Below are 20,970 nucleotides of genomic sequence, written 5' to 3'. Positions count from 1 at the left end.
CATTGATGGCTTCTCTGAATTAATAAGTGTTTTGCAATCGCTGAAAAGTTTTCTCTCCCCCCGGCCCCTTCCCCAAGCACCGGGTCTTATCCATATTGATTTTTTTTTTCTTTCTCTTTCCTCTCTAGCTATTTCTCAGATGTTTTATTCTGTAAAGTGTTAATAGAATTTTTCTTTCGCTGTGACATTTTATCTATTCAGGAGGTCTTTGCGAGTCCCATTGTGCAACTGGACTATAGAGGAAACAGCTCTATTCTTTACGACAATGGTTGCCCTAAAAAACATACACAGATCCTCCCCCTCACTCCCCAGGGTGGAGCGTATGTTGGGAGGGTAGCGTCAGAAAACACCCAAACTTTGGAAGGAAAAGAGGGAGCCAACTACGCACTGTTGAAGGGGGCGGAGGGCGTTGAAAATACTTTTTTTTTTTTTTTTAATTCAAAATATTTATTTCCTAAGGGGATCTGAGTGTCAGGACCAAAACATGGCCAACACAGAAGGGAAGCTGTTTTCCTTACTGTTAGGCATTTTTAGCTCAAAATAAGGGCTTGGCAAGCATCTCAAAAAATGTGGAGATGGGTGTGAAACAGATGTCACGTTTACCTGCGCGACACCCAGCAGGCATCACCCCCCACCCACCCGCACCCCAGGCATTGGAATTCTTACCGAGGCCCTGGGGTCTGAATCTGCAATACCATATGCTCAAGTGTGACTGCTCTGTGTACAAACAAACCAGTTGATCTTCTGGTGGTTTTGCTTGAGTGGTGCACGGAGGCAGACGGCTGTGGTGTGTGTGGCCTCAGCAGGTGCCTGGGGGGCCATCAAGCCTGCCCGGCCGCGGAGGGGTCTGGTGAAGGCACCCCATCTCCAGCCTAGCATCACTTACCCCCCTCGGCCTGGTGCCCGGTGGAGACAGAGTAGCTCCTTGCTGGCACGGCAGTCACCGTGCAAGGCCATTGTCCTCCCAGTAACTGACTTTGAAAACGGGGACCAGAAGGGGAAGGCCCCAGGAGCCTGTTTGTTCAGACTCGGTTGCTTAGCAACAAAGGGGGGGGGCTGACTCCGGAAGGGATTTTTAAGCTAGGCCAGTCCCTTCGAGGGTTATGTCTGGCTGGCCTACCCCCTCTTCCATTCTTACCTTGACTCTGCTTCCCGACCCCCCCCCCCCATTCTATTTGATAGCATCTGGAAAAATAGATTTGATTTGTCTGGAGGCAGCATTTTAAGCCTGGTTTTATTGCTTTGCCCAGTGTCTTCCCCTCCATCAGAGATTGTAGTCTGGGAGGAGTGACAAATGAATGGCCTGTGATTCCCTTTCTCGGTTGGCTTAGCTCTGGCCCCCAAACTCATTTGTGAGCCTTTGAGCTCCAGTGAGCAGTGCTCAGTCCTTCCCAACCACACACATGCCGACATTGCCCCAAACGCAGAGCCCTTTGGCTAGGGCTTTGCCCAGGACCACATGGGTTGAGTTATAGTTTTAGTGCCAATCTTGGGCACAAAATGAATGAGGAGACCAGGCTGCTTACCTGGCCAAAGCAGGTACAGGCCCCAGGTGAGTAGCTGATCGGCTAGGACCGCACCTGTACTAAAGATGTGCATTTTGTGGGAGAATAAAGAATTGGATCATAAGTACAAGGAGTGGAATTTAAAAGCCAAATCTGGTTCAGTGAGGGTGACTTTCTTGAGGTCTACATGGGAATGGAGTGTGGCTCCTGAAATCTTATTGCTGGAAATATCCAAAAGGGTTGCAGGATGCCTGGAAAGACTGAGGGAGGGATAGGAAGAGAGACAGAGGATGCCTTTGGTGTTTTCTTCTCTTTGATATTTTTGAAAAGGCCCTAGCATAAAGGTATTAGTCTGCTGGGGCAGCCACAACAAAGTACCACAGACTGGGTGGTCAAACAACAAAAATTTATTTTCTCACTCTTCTGGAGGCTGAAGTCCAGCCTTGGCAGACTTGGTTTCTTCTGAGCCCTCTCTCCTTGGCTTGCAGACAGCCCCCTTCTCTCTGTGTCCTCAGGTAGGCTTTCCTCTGTACCTGCGTCCAGATTTCCTCTTTTTATAAGGACCCCAGTCAGTACTGGATCAGGACCCACCCTAATGACCTCATTTTAACTCCATAACCTCTTTAAAAACCCTATCTCCAAATACAGTCACATTCTGAGGTACCAGGGGGTCACGACTCCAACGTCAGAGTTTGGAAGGGGGCACAATTCAGCCCATGATAATCAAGATGTTAAATTTCCATTGTCTATAACCAGAAACAATTTAAATATCCACAGAAGGATTAATTGAGTAAGCTATAGTTTCTCACTCCGTGAAATATTATGCAGCAGTCAAGATCGTATTGATAATACCTCACACCCATCAGGATGACTACTATCAAAAAACTCCCAGAAAATAACAAGTGTTGGCCAGGGTGTGGAGCAGTTGGAACCTTCGTGCCCTGTTGGCGGGGATGTACACTTGATCTTAGCCAAAAGGCCGAGAAGCGATGTTGGCGGGGATGTAAAATGGAACGGCCACTGTGGCAAACGGTATGTCAGTTCCTCAGAAAATTAAAAACAAAGTTGCCATATGATCTAGCAATTTCATTTCTGGGTATACATACCCAAAAGAATTGAAAACAGGGACTCAAGGAGATACTTGTACACTCATGTTTTATAGCGGCACTATTTACAATAGCTAAGACCGAGTATCCATCCATCGACGGACGAATGAATAAGCAAAATGTGGTATTCACATACAATGGAATATGGCTGAACCTTGAGGACATTATGCTCAGTGGAATAAGCCAGTCACAAAGACAAATACTGTGTATTTCTACTTCCATGAAACATAGTAGTCCCCCCCCCCTTATTCGTGGTGTCCATTACCCGCAATCAACTGTGGTCCTAAAGCTGGTGATCCTCCTGACGGATCATCAGAAGGTCAGTAGCAGCCTAACGCTACGTCACATGCCTCCGTCATTCATCTCACTTCCTCTCATCACGTGGCATCTTATCCTCTCTCTTCATCAGTGACAGTACAATAAGATGTTTTGAAAGAGAAAGACCACATTCACGCCACTTATATTACAGCATATTGTAATTGTTCTATGTTATTATTAGTTACTATTGTTAAATCCTTTACCGTGCCTAACGTATAGATTGAACTTTATCATAGGTGTGTATGAACAGGAAAAAACATGGTGTATCTTGGGTTGGGTACTGGCCACAGTTTCGGGCATCCACTGGGTGTCTTGGAATGTATGCCCTTGGACACGGGGGGACCTCTGTACTTGGAGTAGTCACAGTCAGAGACAGCAGACAGAAGGGTGGTTGCCGGGGGGCCGAGGGGGACCGAGGGGGACGAGGGGGTGCGGAGTTATTATTTGATGGGGGTAGAGTGTCAGTTTTACAAAATGAAGAGTTCCGGAGATGGATGGTGGGGATGATAGTTCAACGTTATGAATGCATTTAATACCACTGAACTGTGCGCTTAAGAACAGTTAAGATGGCAACTTTTATGTTATGTGTATTTTACCATGATCAAAAAAAATTGGGGAACAAAACAGATAATAGTCACAGTGTGAATCTGGGAAGTGTTTGCAATATTGTAATAGTATATTAAAAAAAGAACTAGGGGAAAATTCCATATACAGTATGATTTAAACTATATTAAAATAGGCGTAAGGTTTTTTTAAAGGCAAAAACTGAAGGGAAATACACCAGATGTTAACTGTGGTTGTACTAGGCAGAAAGATAGGAAAGGCAGTGATCTTTTTTTTCTAATTTTTTGTGTTTTCACGTAATTTTTTTTAAATGTTTTAAAATTTATGTTTATTTTTGAGAGAGAGAGAGAGAGAGACAAAGTGCGAGCAGGGGAGGGGCAGAGAGAGAGGGAGACACAGAATCTGAAGCAGGCTCCAGGCTCTGAGCTGTCAGCACAGAGCCCGATGCGGGGCTCAAATTCACAGACCACAAGATCATGACCTGAGCCGAAGTCGGACGCCCAACCGACTGAGCCACCCAGGCACCCCTTCACATAAATTTTAATGAGCACCTATGGCTTTGATAATGGAAACCACCCTTCCCCCCCCCCAATATATCACATTTCAAATGTGTTGTTAAAATTCCTAAAGCAGACCCCATTCTGTATTTGTTTTGCAGGTGGAGGATGCAATGCTGATGTTTGATAAGACGACCAACAGGCACAGAGGTAAGAGCCCCCGTGGAGGAAGGCTTCCCTTCTGTCAGTTGACCATCTGTTGAAGGTCTGTATTCATGGAGGGACACCACAGCACAGAATCCAGATACCGGACAGTTAAAAATCGGCCACGCCCAACCCGTGTACCGACACAGCTTTCTAACCCTGGCTCTCTGGGTCTTTGCTAGACCTGAACACTAAGTGATCCGAGTGGAAATTATTCACAGCAATTACTCCGTTGAGTTCTCAATTTGCATTGGAGGAGGTGGTTTAGAAGCACACTGGCAACCTGAAGAGCCAGAAAAGAAGGTTTATTCGACCTGCGATTGCAGGATTGGCAGTGCCCTATGCACATCTGGAGTGTTTACAGGGCACTGCGCCTCCTCGTATTTTCCCCTGTGCTCTTATTGTCCTATCCATGTTCTAGAAAACGGGTCTCAACTTGGGGTCTGTGAGCCTCCGAAATGGCACACGGAATGTTTTATGTTTGCACTTTTCTTGGGAAGCGATGCGTAGCTTTGAACAGATTCTCAAAGTGGTCTCTGACCTCCATGCCTCCCGTTCCCCAAAAAGGAACACGTTGAAATGACTGCTTTAAACAGAAAATTGGACGAATCTAGAAAATCCTCCCAGAGGAAGTAGAGTCCAAGCTTATGGCTTAGCGTTCCATTCTCCTGCTCTCCGGAAACCCCTGGTATCTGGGGCTCCTAGGAACAGGGCGTTAATGGGCAGAGCCTCGGAAGGGAGGTGGCAGGAAGCAGCGTTCTTGAGAGAAGCCGGAGTGAGCAGTGTTTCCTTGCCACTCGGATTGCATTTAGATGTTTCTCGTGTTGTTTACATTCTTGCTGTCACCTGTGATTAGAAGCAGTTACCCAGCGTTGACTGTATGTCTCTCCTGTTGGGAGCAGGCAGGCTGAGTGAAAGGGAGGAAGGAGGGTGGGAGAAGGAGGGGCTGTCCTCAGTGTGCCTGGCAGTCCGGCTTCCTGTGCGTCCATTGACAGCGGCCTCAGAAGGGAAAGTAGAAAATCGGGCGGAAAACTGGGTCTTCGATGGTGTATGTGGGGAAGGAATGGGGAGGGGTGGAGGATGAAGAGGCGGGGTGGGGGGGAGGCAAGGGAGGAAAAGAAGAGCTGACAAGTGTGGAATGATTGCTTTGTCCTCTGCCTTGCTCGGCATCACGAGGGCCGAGAGAGCAAGGGGCCGGGGGTGCAGAGACGGACAATTCATCATTATTCTCCACCATCATCCTTAGGGGAGGTACGGGGGGTTATCTGAGCACTGTTTTCACAGGCATCGTGTATTCTCATCTCCACCGCAGCGCCGTGACTTTGGGAAAATCACTTCACTCCTTTATCTTCTTTACCTCAGTTTATTCATCTGTAAAGTGGGGATAATATTAGTATTTCCCTATAGGGTTGTTTGGAGAGTTGGAGTGCCACGCACATCACCTGTGCGCAGGTTATTATGATTGTTGTCACCATCATCACCTCTGTGTGGTGTGTGAGGTGACTGAAACTCAGAGGGGGTAGGGGATCCACCCAAGGTCAGAGCAGGGACTCCTCTCTAGGACTGCTGATTTCAGATTTGGCTCTTTCTCTGTGGTCTCCATGTGGGGACGGGTGTGTTAAGAAGAATGTTTTCATCTATTTACTTTCAGGGTGGGTGAGGCCCATCTGAATGGGGCACTAGAGTTCAGTGTTAGAATTCACGTTCCTGGAAGATTCCTGAGTGGCCTCCATAGGCAGTAGTGTTGAATATCCACGAATAAAGGTATTTCTGAGCTCCTGCTCTGGGTCAGGCCGTGTTGGAGAGGAGAGTAAATCATCTTGTGCAAACCTCACAGCTGTGCCGGGGAAAGAGATGTGTCATCTGGGGGACGTGAGAGGGCCGGTGGCTCTCCGTGTTACGTTACTCTGCTAATAGCAGACAGAGGCAGGTTCACACTGCGGGCACCGGGCCCCTGAGGAAGTGCCAGGCAAGATTCTCCCTTGTTTCTGACCCAGACGCCTCCTGCTGTGGGTGGAGCCTCTTTCCTTGCTCCCAGGCGCTGGGTGCTGTGATGGGGTGGTGGCCCCTCTGTGATTCCTGTCTCGAGCTGGAGGGAGGTCCGTTTTACTGCCCCCTGCTCAGAGTGGCTCCGGGGATGGCATTGATCGCTCTCCCATGACTCCTGGGGCCACTGGCAGGAAGAAGGGTGGGCACAGCCCCGAGCACATGCTCAGTGCACCCCAGCCACGGCAGGGCCTGCCCAAGCATCCTTCTGCCCTGCCAGAGGTGAGATTCCTGCAGTGGATGTAGGACCCTTTGCATAATTCGTGGAGCCAGAACAAGGTGAAAGACGGGGCCTCTTACTCAAAACTTATTAAGAATTTCAAGGTGACAGAGCATTCAACCCAGGACAAAGCCCTTCTGAGCGTGGGGCCAGCCGTGGGTGGCTGGACACCCAGGGGGCCAGCCGGAGTGGATGTGGTCCTGGGGGCCCCCGCTGGCGGGGTGGGGAAAGAGAAGGCAGGAGGGAAGGAGGCCCCAACATCTGCGTCCCCTTTCCTCCTGTACAGAAGTCTGCTCCCTGGGGTTCTTTCTATGTAGGGCTTTGGCCCCTACACACTTTCCAGCACCTCTGAATAGCTGAGGAGTTTCTCTTTGAACTGGGTGCTAAAGCTGGGTTAATACTTAAGTGGTTCAGAGCATTTCGGAGAGGAAAGAATTAAAAAAAAAAAAAAGGCACATATCACAACAGAGGCACGAGTCCTGCGTGTGGGACAAGTGGGCCCCACATCCCTGATGGAATGTACATTTGGAATCAGGTGATAAGCCCGAGAACACAAAATCCTCCTGCAGCCACCTTGGCCCAACCTTACCTTCACCTCCTCAGCTTCCTGTTTCCCATTATCTTATCAAGAAGAAAGTGCTGCAGTAGCAGAAGTTAAGGACACCTCTCGGGCTGGCACTGCCTCCAGCTCTCCTCTTAAAGAGGTCCACACTGTTCACCCCGTGGGTGGCCACACAGCACGCACGGCACCTTCCCTTTCCCCCCCTCGCAGCTCCCAACCCCGCCCCGCTGCGCAGCCTGGGGCTAGCGCACCTGTGCGCCCTTGGAGCTGAGACTGCTGCCTTCCAGGAAGGCTGCACGTTTGGTTGGGCCTGGGGTCCCGGGAGTCGGGTCTGCCGGGCTCACGGGACCCTCTCCGAATACTCTTGCCACTGTGAGCCAGAGCTCGGGGCGGAGTTTCCACTTCCCGCCGCACAGTGGCTCCCCCCCTGCCCCTGTCCCCCATTTGTTCCCCCAGGGACAGGGTGGCCCTCCGTTACATCTGTTCACAGAAGCGACAGCCTGTGTTTCTTCGCCTCTTACATCTGTCCTTGGACCTCCCTAGCACCCTGGGAAAGAATCCAGGGGACAGGAGACAACAAGCCCTCCCGGGATGTAAGTCCTCCCTCTGGAAGCAGGAAGAAGGTCATTCAGCACGTGACTCCCACAGGAGGTGTGGAGTCTTCTCCCACTTTCTCCTTCGAGCAGACCTCCTTCCGGTTCCTGCTGCTCCCTTGATGCCGAGTTAGGGCACCTTTCCTAACCTCTCGGGACACCTCCGGGTCCTCCTTGGGAAGGTGGGGGAGCCGGGACAAGCTCTGGGACCTGAAGTATGTTTTCTGGCTTTTTAGCCTTTTAACTGAGAGAATGTCCAAGATTAAGTCCTTTGTCATTCTTCTTGTTTTAGCTCAGAGAGGGAGGTAAGGGGCTGTATCTGCATCCCTGGAGATGGGGATTAGCACGCAGGAGTGCCCTCGCGGGGCAGCGGAGGGGCTGATCTGTGAGGCCCCAGGGAATTCTGAAGCTAGGGCCTTGCACAGCTGCAATGAGAGGGCTGACCTTATATGCTGACCTGTCACAGGACGCAGCCCACCCTGGGAAGCACATGTGACCTTGGGCTTGCCCTGAGGACATCCTAGAGGAGACAGACAGCTGGGGGCCCTCTTCCAGCAGTCCTGCCAGCAGATCCTGAAGGGGGGTCTGGGTATCCCGTGACGGCACACGCCACGGTGGTACAGTGGGTTCTGTGCTGACCAGGCCATGCTAACCCTCTTGGTAGAAACCGCCAGCCCTTCCCGAGCAGTTATATCCCACGTGCTTAGCGCAGCGCCTGCACATACTGTTGAATCTTTACGACGGTCATTGGTGAACCCAGCTGCCCGGAGTCCCCAGTTGGACGTAAACCCAGCCTGTCTGACCCGGAGTCCTTGCTCTTGGCTGCTTCGCAAGCATGGTGCTAGGCAGTGGTTGAAAGCAGGGAGATTGGTGGTTTTAAGTCTCAAGCACCTCCTTGTTACTGGTCCTTCTCCACCTGCCCTTCTTGCCGGACTACTGCGCACCTCCATTTCAGGTGGGAAAACTGAGGCATGTAGAGTGTTGGAGGGCCGGCCGCACGCAGGTGTCTGCAGCCAGGTCGGAGCCGAGCTTCTGAAGCCTTCCACGAGATTCTTTGTGCCCAAGGGGAGAGAAAGAAGGTGGCTTTCCAGTTTTTGCAGAGTCCTTTCATTTGCTCTCTCAAAGCCTTTGGAGGCGGTCTGAGAAATATGGGGCTGATCATCAAAGGGTTTAATCGTTGGGGGAAAGTTTGTTGCTTTCTCCTTGCAAAACTCAGATAAGATCTTGAATTCAGCATTAGGTATTGATCTCAGAGAGGGGCTGGCGGGGAGGGTCTGGAGGGAAGATACAGCACAGTGTCCTTCCCGATTTGCCCTTTGGGAGGCACAAGGCTGAGGGGTGAGCCGGAGGGAGCGAGGGAGGGTGGAGTGGTTTGGATCTGTCCCCACTGTCATCAGCCCCGTTTGAGCAAGCTGAGGAACGCGGGGATGTTGGTTGCTGAAACACATCTCACATTCACCTCCTTGCCGGGGAAGGGAGCCCCCGCCGTGAGTGTCCTTCTAGGGGGGGCCTCTGCTCGTCTTCCCTCTGAACCCAGCCTTCCAGGCTGAACCATGTCTGGCCCATCAGGGAGAGCTGGGTGGTGGGGGGCCCAGTGGAAAACAAGTCGGGTGTCTTTGAAGCTTATGGGATTGCCTGGTGAGGGTCAGCTGGAGAGGGAAGGAGTACAGAGGAGAGGCTTGGAGACAGGCCTTCTCACTCCCTGCGGCTTCCATTACCCAGCAGGCCTGTTTGCTCCAGAACGTTGCCAGAGGCAAAGGGCCGGATACACTGAGAGGAAAATGAAGCTCAGTATGCTGGAAGACTCCCCTCACCGCTGTTAACGGTTGCTCATTAAGTGCAATGCTAATGGCTTTGGAGAGGATCAACAGCTCTGAGAACTCACAGGCTCCCCAGCAGGCCGCTCCGCGGCACTGACCTCAGCCGAGGCGGTTTTGTGACCCTCCGAGAGCACCATCAACGACAGGCCCGCTGCTTGGAGGGTCCTTTTCCAGAGTGTCTGTGCCCTATCAGGAGCCGCCGGGCCGGAAGGGCATCGTCGTGGGCCCCATGTGGGAGAAGAGGGAGAAGCTCTCTGGGCTGCGGGGCTGAGCTCCGCCTCTCCCTCGAAGCTTGCACGGCATCTCCATCCCGAAAAGCGGTTGGCTGCAGTTGAAGGTCTCCGTAATTTGCGTAATCGGTTTATTTATTAAAATGGTGCCAGTAAGAGGTAGCTGAAACTGCGATAGAAGATAATGCCTTTCTAAGGAGGAAAAACAGCCCTTAATGTCCTGACTACCTGCCAGACACGCACTTTTTGAAATTGACCTCTGACGTCCAGACTGTTTTATAGACGCTAAAGATGATTCGGGATCGTGCTGTAATTATTTGTTCACTGCTGCCTGTTTCCCGAAGTTGAGGAAGGGGATGTAAAAGGACCTTCACACAGGTGTAAACTAAATGAAAAATTAAAAGGCGTTGCTTTCTTCGACGGTGTAGGGTGTCAAAGATAATGTATGCATGTGTTTTTCCTAGTGAGAGTCTAACATTCTGACCTTACTTAGGAAAGGGGGTTGGGACTCTACAGCCCGTAGATGGCACGTTATGGGATGGAGGAAGAAGTCCCTCTGGGTGGGAGAGGGTTGTTGGAGGGGGTAGGAGGGGTGGCAGGGATGCCTGGAATCACAGCTGGTGATGACACTTGGCAATGTGACACGAGGGCCTCGGTGCCCACGCCAACGTGATGTCCACCCGCTGGAGTCATGCCTCTGCAGGGTCCCCACCTCTCACATCTGCCTCTCATCTGCCGTGCGAGCTGCCGATGGTGTTGGGCACCCATCGCGCCCCACCCCAAGTCTGAGGTATATCAAAGGGTTTACTGGAAGCCTGTAAACCAGGAGCTCGATCATTATTAGTATCGATCCCAATTCTGTACCCGCAGCCGGCCTGCTCTAGGCCACGAACACCAACCAAGGGTCTTGGCCGCACAGAACTTTCAGTCTAGTCTTAGGATGATGTGGCCACCACGCGTGCCACTTGGGCTCTTTACTGCAAGTAAAGGGTCTCGATCGGGTCAGGTGACAGAGAATCTTCTCTCCCCAGAATGGCCCATATGAGTGTGAGGCAACTGCTTAGGAAAATTACTGATAAGCCAGGCGTCTAGGAGAAGATGTTCAGAATAGGGTAGAAACTCAATATGACTGAGTCTCCTTCGGTCCACCCTGGTTAGAAGGGACATGGGGAGCGGGGCGAGGGTGGCTGGCGGTGATGTTAATTGCTGCCTTTGGGTGCTTGGAGAGATTCTTTTGGAAAACACGTGCATTCTTGAAGTTGGGCACGCTCTAGTTAGAACGGGGAAGAGCCACCAGGTCCTGCAGTGATGTAAATGGACGGCCAGTACCTCTCCCCTACATGGTCAGGACCCAGGGTTCTGTGCTCCTGCCTGGGCTCATTCTAAAGGCAGGGCTGCGTAAGGGGGGTGAGCGTGCTTGTGTGTGCTCACCACGAGGGGTGTACCCCAGCCTCCTCACTCCCTTGTGGGGCCTGGCCCGGGGGCAGTGCGCCTTTGTCCCTCCACCCAGAGCACATTTCCCCCAAGGCCTGACCTGTCACCTGACGCATCTCGGGACCTCCTCCGGTCTGCCAGGAATGTGCAGCAATGGAGGGTGGAAGGAGGGGAGTGGGGTCCAGAGCTGCAGCCCCCACCCTGAGCCGTCTCTCAGAGACCAGCCCCCAGAGCTGTCTGCACATTTTATTTTCCCTTTAAATAAACACCATTAGCCTTCCCGAGAAATTGGTGCAAACATGACCTCGCAAATAACCAATTAAAAGGGCAGGGTTGAAGGGGAATGTGCGTTTGAAAACATGTAGAGAGGAGGCCGTTAAAGATTCCCGTATTACCCCAGCCCTGGCAACATCGATCTGAGACCTTAATTTTATTTCTGACAGGAAGCAAGGGGAGCGCTTTAATTTTTTTTTCCCCGAGCTAACTAAATTCCGGAAGCGCCCATTCCGGCACTGTCTCTTGAGATATTAATCAACACAGTAGCTGGGTTTCTGTTCACCTGCTTTTCTTTGTAGACGCGGAGGAATACAAAGCTCTCAACTCCCTAGCAACGGGGCCGGGGGACAGGGGCGCCCAACGCAAGAGGGAGCCTGCATAGCCGGGGGAATTTGGCACCCTGGGTGCCCTGCATTTTCTGGAGCTGAAGTATAAATCTTAAACTTCTTTCCTTTGGAATAAAAGCCCTGGCACCAAAATGGTGGTGAGCTAATAGGTCTTCCTGCCTCCCTCCTGGCTGCGGCCCCACGGAAGCAGAAAGGGAGTGGGCCCAGGGTCAGCAACTTCACTGACCCAGAAACGGTTTTTTTGTAGAGAGGGACAATGAGGCTTTTGTTGGGCCCTGTTCCCATAGAGGCCCAGGCTCTGACTCTCACGACGTGTTTTAAGATCTCGGTGAGGGCAGGGAGTGGAGGCCTGAGGGGAAAGGAGCCTCCAGCGCGGCCACTTGATTAAAAGCACCCCCTTTCTTAGCGCCCTGGCACTGCTAGGGGCCCGGGAACCAGCACCCTGGGCGGGCACCTCCCTCGGGGACTGGAGCTTCCCAGGGGAGCCTCGTTGCTGTGCAGCTGTGGACTTGGGCTTCTGTTCAGAGCTTTGCTGCTCAACAGATGTGCATTAGCCCGTCCACATCTCTGTGCGGGCAATGGTGTACTGCGGGACCCGAGCTTTGTGGGCCCTCCCAGCTCCCCACAGGTGTCATCTCGGGCAAGTTGCTGAAGAGCTTTGAGCCCCATTTGGCTCACTTGTGGAGGTGATACACCTGCTCTGTAATGAGTGAAGTGAGTTGGCTTATAACATGCCCACGATAAGAGTACCCCATTTCTTTACTCTCCCCCTTAAGGAAGACTGTCGGTTTAACTTCTTTTAGCAAACAAACTACAATCTGTGTTTGAGTCTTTAAGACCCTGATCTTTAAAACAACCTTTCCCTCTCCTTCACACACAAAGCATATGCTTGCAGATGCGTAGAATATTTCTGAAAGGCTACCCACAAAACTGGTCACAAAGCTTTAGAATGGCATAGTGGTTAAGAGCACATGTTCCGGGGGCCCCAGGGTGGCGCAGTTGGTTAAGCATCCGACTCTTGGTTTCGGCTCAGGTCATGATCTCATGGTTTGTGAGTTTGAGCCCCACATCAGGCTCTGGGGCTGACTGCATGGAGCCTGCTTGGGATTCTCTCTCTCTCTCTCTCTCTCTCTCTCTCTCTCTCTCTCTCTCTCCCCCCCTCTCTCTCTGTCCCTCCTCTGTTGCGCTCTCTCTCTCTCTCTCTCAAAATAAATAAACGTAGGGGAAGAAAAAGAGCACATGCTCTGGAGTCAGGCAGCTGGTGTTTGAATCTGAGCTCTGCGATGTAATAGCTGTGTGACCTTGGGCAAGTCACTTACCCTCTTTGGGATTCAGATTCCTCATTTATGAAATAGGAACGATGACATCAGGTTAGCCTGAGTCTTGCAGTGGTTAATAAGCATAAAGGGCTTGGAACAGTCTCTGGCCATAAATAGTTAGCACCTGAATGTGTTTTAGGGGCATGTGCATATACTCACAGATACAAGTTTACATAAATAAGAAACAGCATTTGCTTCCAGGAAGAGGACTAAGTGACCAGTGGTACAAAGATGTGGAAAAACATTTTATCGTATACTTATTTACCTTTTGAATTTTTGTACCATGTGCATTTATTGCCTATTCAAACATTTACTTTTTTAGCGTTTAAGCTTTTCAAACTCATTCCAATTTGAATTGTAAATGTAGTGATATAACAACATGAGGGAGAGTTTTCAAAAGAAAAACATTCACCTCATCCCAGCTCCCTTACACAGTAACTGTTGTCACTTCTACCTTGTTCCTGACATTTGCGTCAGTATTTTAAAACTTGGTTGTAATTATGGGGTTGGGACAACATGTGGCATCTCATGCTTAGTTGAACGGGGTGTGGGCCCCGTCTCTTTAGAGTTTTGTCTCCTGCCAGGGAGAGGGACCAAGCTGATCCAAAAGAACAAAATTTGATTAAATGCACCCGAAAATTCTTTACAACTCTGAGTCGCCTCTTTTTTAGTTTCCATAAACAGAGAGTCAGATAGATAGATGAGGATTCTCTTAGTAGTTTCTGGTCCTCCCAGACAATGTGCTATTAATAGAATAGCCAGACTGCTCCCCGTCTGGAAAGAAACATGGTTTGCTTGAGTTTATCCCAGACCGGAGGGGAGAGAAGTCAAAGGGGCGACCCTCCATTCCAGAAGTTCAAAACGGGTTTTAATTAAAGAAGAAAGCATTTTCCTAACCAAGTCGTGATTAATAAACACGTGGGAACCTTACATAATATAACAAATGCAGACTCCTCCTCTGTGTCCCTGTTGCTATAGCTGAAAAGTCACAGCAAGTACCCCGTTAATGAAGGTAGTGAGGTGTCTGGGTCATGTGACAAAGGGGTGAGAGGTTAGGTCTAAAATCACACTACTGGGTTCAAGTTCCAGCACTACCACCGATCAGCTGTGTGACCCTGGGCAAGTTATTAAGCTTCTCTGAACCTCAGTTTTCTCATCTGTTAAATGGGGAATGTTATTACTCACGGACTTGGGAGGCTTAAGTGAGGCAATTCATCTGTGTGAAATATCTAACGCTTAGGAGACTAGATCTATATTAGCTTTATTAGTGTAATAGCTCATGTTATTTTGCTGGTAATAGTGTTACTGTTGCTTGGGGAATAAAGGCCAAGACTTGGTGAACGGAGGAAACGTTTAACACTCCAGGGTGCTGTTTGCTCGTCAAGTTTGCCTAGAGGGGAAAGTAATGTGGGTTGAATTGTATCCCGCCTCAAAAGATATATTGAAGCCTTAACCCCTCTTATCTCAGAATGTGACCTTATTTGGAAATAGGGTCTTGGCAGATGTAATCAAGATGAGGCCAGGCTGGCTCAGGTTCATCCCATAGGACTGGGATGCTAAGAGGGTGGGCGTGTGAGGACAGACAGGTGACCACGGAGGCAGGACTGGGGTGAGGCAGCTGGAAGATGAGGATTGTCGGCCACGCCCAAAGCTAAGGGGGCCAGCACGGGACAGATTTTCTCTTGAGCCTGCGGAAGGCACCTTGGTTTCAGGCTTCTGGCTTCCGGAAGTGTGAGAGAATCCCTTTGTCGTTTTCAGCGCCCCCAGTTGGTAGTAGGCTGTTCCAGCAGGCCCTGGGGGCCGCGCAGAGGGCAGAGCAGTGCTTTCTGTGGGGCGCGTGCCCCTGATGTTGGGGCTCCCGTCGCAGCGGGCGGGCAAGCCCCTCTCTCTGCACATCCCCGTCACATCATGCCGCTCTTGCAGCAAAGCTTGGTCAGAGAAGAGACCTTTTACGTGAGAACACGACCCCCAAATCCTGACATAGTTTCATGGCTTCCCCAGGTCGAAGTTAACCAAACACGGTGCAGATGCCCTTACGGTGTTAAATATATTTTTTGGTAGAGACCCTTGAGGAATTGTGAGATTTCATTTTAACGGAGTAGCCTTCAGAGCTCAGTCACTTCTTTAGAAGCCGGGAAATACACTGAAGAGTTGTCGATAACGCCAGTACACTGAGGGGTTGTCCGAACCCCCAGCTCTCAAGAATGCAAACCACACCCGTTCCATAGGTGTTTCCAGCTCGGTTTGTTCCGTTTGGCTGCTTAGGGAAATAAGAGAGAGAGAGAAGGAGATCAGGAGAGCTCGTGTGAGACAACACAGACCCCACTGTCCTTACATACCTGTTCCAGCTTCCATCCTGGAGAAAACACAGCGAGACAACACTGAACTTCAAAACCTGCCAGACAGACTTCTTGATTTCTTTATGTTGTCTCAAAAACCCTTCCAGGCAGGAACATTTGCCAAATTCAATCCTAGAGTGAGTTTCTGAGCTAAATTAATGCAATTGAGGGTCAAGATGGCAACCCCCACAGGTCCCCGGTCCCAGGACACCACTGGGCACAGCAGTAATTAACAGTGTGAGCGCCCACGTGGATGTGCTTCTCTTAACCCTCAGGTTTGGTCGGCGAACCTGGCGGAACAGAAAAATAACGGCCGTGATTTTACAGTGATCAAAGTTGCGCACCTTTGAGCGCTCCCTGCAAGTTCGAAAATTTCTTCCTCAACTTGCCACCCCGTCTTGATATCAGGAAATAATTGAAAGCACATCCTTCTTTGAATATTTCCAGCGCCGGTGCCTGTGTTCCGGCACCCTAGGCGAAGCCGGCGCCTCCGCACCAGATCTGCAAAGTACGCAATGCTGACATCCGATTTATTATCTCGGAGGCTGGGCCGGTTCATGGATGATTCATGACTCCCGCTTTCCACTGCCGCTGGAGGTGACATCACCCATTCGGGGCCCAGAATAGACACAGAAGCGACGGTGGCCCCTGTTTTGTGTATCTCTTGCCAGCCCTGGGCTCCCTCCTGCCTCACACCCAGCTGCTATGTGTTCACCGGGCACCAATGGCCGGGGAGCCCGTTAGAAACATCACTTTAGTAGAAGGCCGCTGATGTGTTTCGATGCTGTTGTAGTCTGCACGGTAACGCAGGGAAGGGAGCTTCCCCAAAGTTCACCTCTTCCGCTTAGGTTCCTTGACTTGGAATTTAGATTCTACTCATAACCCAAAGAGTTGCCTAACTCCTGTGGCTATCTTTGGCTTCCTCACTTAGAGACAGGGTTGGCTGGGAAGACCAGGGTGACTTAAGGCATCCAACAGCCCAGCATCAGACACCCATATGATAAATGATTGCAGTCACATCAGAGGTTTGGACTGTATCAGCGGTTTTCAGCCCTGGTTGCACATTAGAATCACCTGGGGAGCTTTTAAAGCGTACCGATACCGGGGGCCCACTCCAGATCAATTCAGCAAGACCCGAGGTTGGGGCCCTGGCGTTCACAGATTTCAACGTTCACCACAAAGCTAATGCGCAGTCAGGGCAGGGACCCCCTGGGTCAAATGATCTCCAAGGACCTCCAGCTTTAAAATTCACCAAGATGGTACCACTGACCAGGTCTTTGACCTTGACCTGTGTCTGGGCAGTGGGGTGGAGGGCCGTCCTTGGTATGTGCTGCGGTGTGTAAGCCCTGGGAAGGAGGCAGTGTCTCCTTCAGGTGAGTGGCCCTCAGTGATCCGTGGGGGGAGGGAGGAAGTGTGAATAACTACCATTCTGTTGTGCCAGTTGTGAATCTAGTTACCGTCCTACCGAAAATACTTTGCCAGCTTCCCGTCACTATTAGGATAAGACCTACACCGTTGACCCTGGTCTGCAGTCTTTGGTGCCCGGTCCTTTCCACTGGTCCAGCTTGACCCATCACCATGCTCCCTGCAGCCACACTGACGTCCTGCACGTTTCCTTAGCAGGGCTGCCCTCACAGGCTGTTCCTTGGGCTGCCAGGAACAGTCTGTGTCACACTCCTGGCCAGCTCTTACTCCCCTTACAGAACGAGTCTTAAATATCCTTTCCTCGGGGAAATCTTTCTGAACCCCCAGACTGGCTCAGCCCCATCGGTTGTCTGCTCCTGGCACCTTGTCCTTTTCCTTTATGGCACTTCTCAGTTCTTAGTGATGATTTGTTTCTTACCTGTGCCTTCCCCACCTCCCACCCCTGATACCCCCAGTATTTGGCACTGTATTAATTAACATATAGGACAAGAGGGTGGGTGGAAAATGGGCGGGCCCTCCTCACTGTGGTCTCTGTGCTCATTTGCCTGAAAACAGGTTCCTGCTCACTGTCACCATTTCCGCCTCCTTTCTACACCTTCCCTCTGCAGAGACCTACACTCGCGAAACGGAGGTGCAGTGGTCTTGTCTGGAGGACGGTGTAAGAGGTGCAGGTGTTTTCAGGAGAGGGCTTTGGAGAACTGAGGATGGTTCAGGACACTGCTGTTTTTCCAGAGCCTAAGGGAAGAACGATTACCCAGGAAACTAACGGGGTTCTTTCTTAAAAGGGAAAAAAATGTCTTTGGTGGAGTCATAGTTGCCCTTCACAGGTGACCCGGAAGAAAGGCTAAAAACACTGGTTCAATTAAAAAAAAAAAAAAAGACTTCCTCCAACACTTGATATTGATACCTGGTGCAGCCTGGTGGGCTGGGGGGTGTAGATGTGCTTCAGTCAGGGGTCTGTACCAGGATTTTTTTTTTTAATGTTTATTTATTTTTGAGACAGAGACAGAGCATGAGCGGGGGAGGGGCAGAGAGAGAGGGAGACACAGAATACGAAGCAGGCTCCAGGCTCTGAGCTGTCAGCACAGAGCCTGACGCGGGGCTCGAACTCGTCAACCGTGAGCTCATGACCTGAGCCGAAGTCGGACGCTCAACCGACTGAGCCACCCACGCGCCCCAGGATTTTTTTTGTAACGCTTATTTATTTTTGAGAGACAGAGTGCCAGCAGGGAAGGGGGCAGAGAGAGAGAGACATACACACACACAGAATCCGAAGCAGGCTTCAGGGCCCTAGCTGATAGCACAGAGCCCGACAGCTGGGCTCAAACCCACGAACCATGAGATCGTGACCTGAGTCGAAGTCGGACGCTCAGCCGACTGAGCCACCCAGGCGCCCCATACCGGGATTTAAAACACGTATGCGCTTTGCTCTCGAAGGCCAGGTAGAAAGGTGTGTACTTACAAATTTCTGAATTTCCTCCCCACTTCCAAAATCCCCAGGCTTGGCATCTTAGTCTTCTTTTAATTAAGTTGATTCATTTGCCCTGAGAAGATTTCCTGATTCAGCTAGTATATTTATGTATAAACTGCTCTGGAAACACCTGGCAATTTTTCTGAGTGACAATAAGGAAACATTGCCTGAAAATTATGGTTTAATTTGCTCCCTCCCCCATGCTGTCTTACCTTTAAAAAAAAGAGTAAGATTTACAAAAGGAGCTTTGTATTTTGCCCATAGTAGTGATCCTGTTTTACAACAAAAATGTGAATCAACAATACCTAATAATTTCCCTTTATGTATTTTTAGAACTCTAGCTTTTAATGGACAATTGAACCATTCCTTGACAGATGGGAAATCATCTAATTGCATGTTCTTATTTATTGTGAATTTTCAGGTAGGCCTCCAAAGAGATTGGCGAGCATACATTAAAAAGTTAGAATAAACAGCATCTTTATGGCTTTATTTTTCGGAGTTGCCGCTCGTGGGGTACATCTCAGCTTTGTGTGTGTCGTGGGGCAGGGGTGGGCCTATGGTGCACGTCTGAAGAGGAGGTGGCCCTTGGTCGGTTTTAAAAATGCTGCGATCGATGACGTTGCTCGCAGAGGATCAAAATAGGAAAGTAGGTACCTGTATCTATTTTTACTTTATTTTACATTTGTGGTTGGTTTACTGTGGGACTAATAAAATCCCCTGGTGAAACAAAGACTCTTGCCCAGACCTGGTCAATTAGCAGTCTTAACTTTTCCTGGGGAGTATAAACAGCAGCCACAAAGTGGCTTGAATCCTAAATTGGCACCTCCTGGGTCCATCCCTTCTTTTCTCTCTCTCTCTCTCTCTTTTCTTTCTTTCTTTCTTTTTTTTTTTTTTTCTGGTAAGTTTCTTTAGCAAAATGTGGGGGGTAAGAAACCGCAGGTAGCCTAGCAAATCTTGCTGCTGCCGGGGTGGTAGCAGCTGGGTGGGAAGAAGAGAGCAGCTGTGTCTGCCTTATTAGTCATTCCATGAAGAAATTGATTTGATAAATAATAAAGCAGAGATATTAGCAACACATGCTTGCGGGTCAGATGACTTCGATGAAAGCCCCTCGTTAAGTGTGTGTAATAGTTTGACAATATATATGCCTTCTAAAAACATCCTGTTTTAAAGTGGAAATTGGACTGTTCACGCAGTTCTTAGCAAATAGGCCAAGCCCGTTACTAAAGGGAGCTTGGAAATCTGAAGGGCGATCTTTCTATTTAATTTTGCCTCTGCTCTCCCCCCTTTCAGAGGATGCTTAAACTTACTTTGTTTCCCTGTCCTTGCCTTTTCATTTTGTTAACTGTTTTGATTTGTAAAATACTATGCCTCACACCACACTCCTTTATGATGATTTACTGTGCTGATTTTATCTTTCACCCTAAATCCTTGATAAGAGCATTTTAAAAATGAAATTGCTACCTGACACTTATAAAATCCTGTCTGGCAGCCAGGGAAGAAGCCAGAGTTGGGGGGAGGAAAAGGAGACAGAGCTTGGAGAAAGGGAAGATTTTTAAAGGAACCGTATCACACCCACCCCCCACCCCCCACCCCCCCCCCCCCCCGCCCCAGTGCTGAAAGGTTTTTTGTTTTTGTTTTGGGGTTTTTTGTTTGGTTTTAGTTTTTTAACGGCTCATTAGTACGGTCTGCCGATGCTCCTTGCTATTGTGTTATGAGCTGCGGGACGGGGGAAACTCATGCATGTCCTTTGCCGTGGATTGAGACTTTGGATGGACAGATGGACGGCATGTAACCATCTCCACATTTATATCCTGGAACACCTGGCCTTCCTGACTCCCAGCATCCCCGGTCCTGCGCCCTTTGCTACTCTAAGGCCAGTCAAAGCAGCGTCTCCTTTAAAGGAGCAGCAGACTTGCCTGGAGTGAGTGTGTGCTTAATGGAAACTTCGGTTGCGTTGTTTCTGGAGCTCTCCATTTAGCCACACAAGGCCTCGGTGATGGGGGTGCACATCAGTAAATAGAGCTGTCTGAACCAGCAGGTCGTTTAAATTCTAATACAGCGATTTAATGAACTCTTGTCTTTAATTCCTGTGACGTGGAGAAGACAGGCGTTCTCTGCCCATAATGAAGCTTGTTAACCCATCTCTGTACTGACTGGTGCTTTTATTATTATGACGACTGGAGACCGTATTATGTTAGAATAACAGGTTTCCCAAGTGCCTGGCAGAGAAGTGAGTAATGATCGTCTTCTTTACGAACCACGGCGGTCACTAGCTTATCTGGCAGAGGCATTATTATATCTGAGTTTTCCAAAGTGCCGCGTGTGAAGACAAGACCTGGCATTTACCGCCCCAGATTATTGGGGTGGGGGCGGGCGCAGCGGCAGCAGGGACACATGTCACCCCGTGAGGGCTCTGATCGTCGGGGTGCAGCTGTGCCAAGGCTCCAGCCAGCGGGAGGCCCCTGTGTGTTAGCTGGCAGTGCTGGAGCCATGATGCCTAATTCATCACCCACCTCCTGAAAATATAATCCGCCACCAAAGTGACTGCTTTTGGAAACTGTCTTGTCTCTTTTGAGCTGAGACTGGAGACAACCAGACAAGGTTCGGTGGTGACGAATAAAGAAACATTACTTTCTGAACACAATCTTCTGTTACCAGTCACTTTTCAACAGACATTCAATCAAAATGCTAATA

General features: G+C 50.0%; 1 protein-coding gene across 4 annotated transcripts in view; it reads left to right on the top strand.

Moving 5' to 3' along the window:
- Positions 1-20,970, top strand: part of MSI2 (musashi RNA binding protein 2) — a 392,149-nt gene that overhangs the window by 245,386 nt on the left and 125,793 nt on the right. For all 4 annotated transcript variants that reach the window (XM_047080983.1, XM_047080982.1, XM_047080981.1 and 1 more), the window contains exon 7: positions 4,152-4,200. In XM_047080983.1, coding sequence (XP_046936939.1) covers positions 4,152-4,200 — 49 coding nt within the window. The remainder of the gene's footprint in view (positions 1-4,151; positions 4,201-20,970) is intronic.

This window comes from Lynx rufus, unplaced genomic scaffold (assembly GCF_022079265.1).
Source record: "Lynx rufus isolate CCGP_SWC_20201006 ecotype Redwood Valley unplaced genomic scaffold, mLynRuf1.p SCAF_18, whole genome shotgun sequence".
NCBI lineage: Eukaryota > Metazoa > Chordata > Mammalia > Carnivora > Felidae > Lynx > Lynx rufus.
Note: the sequence above shows the minus strand (reverse complement) of the source record. Positions and strands in the feature narration are given on the sequence as shown.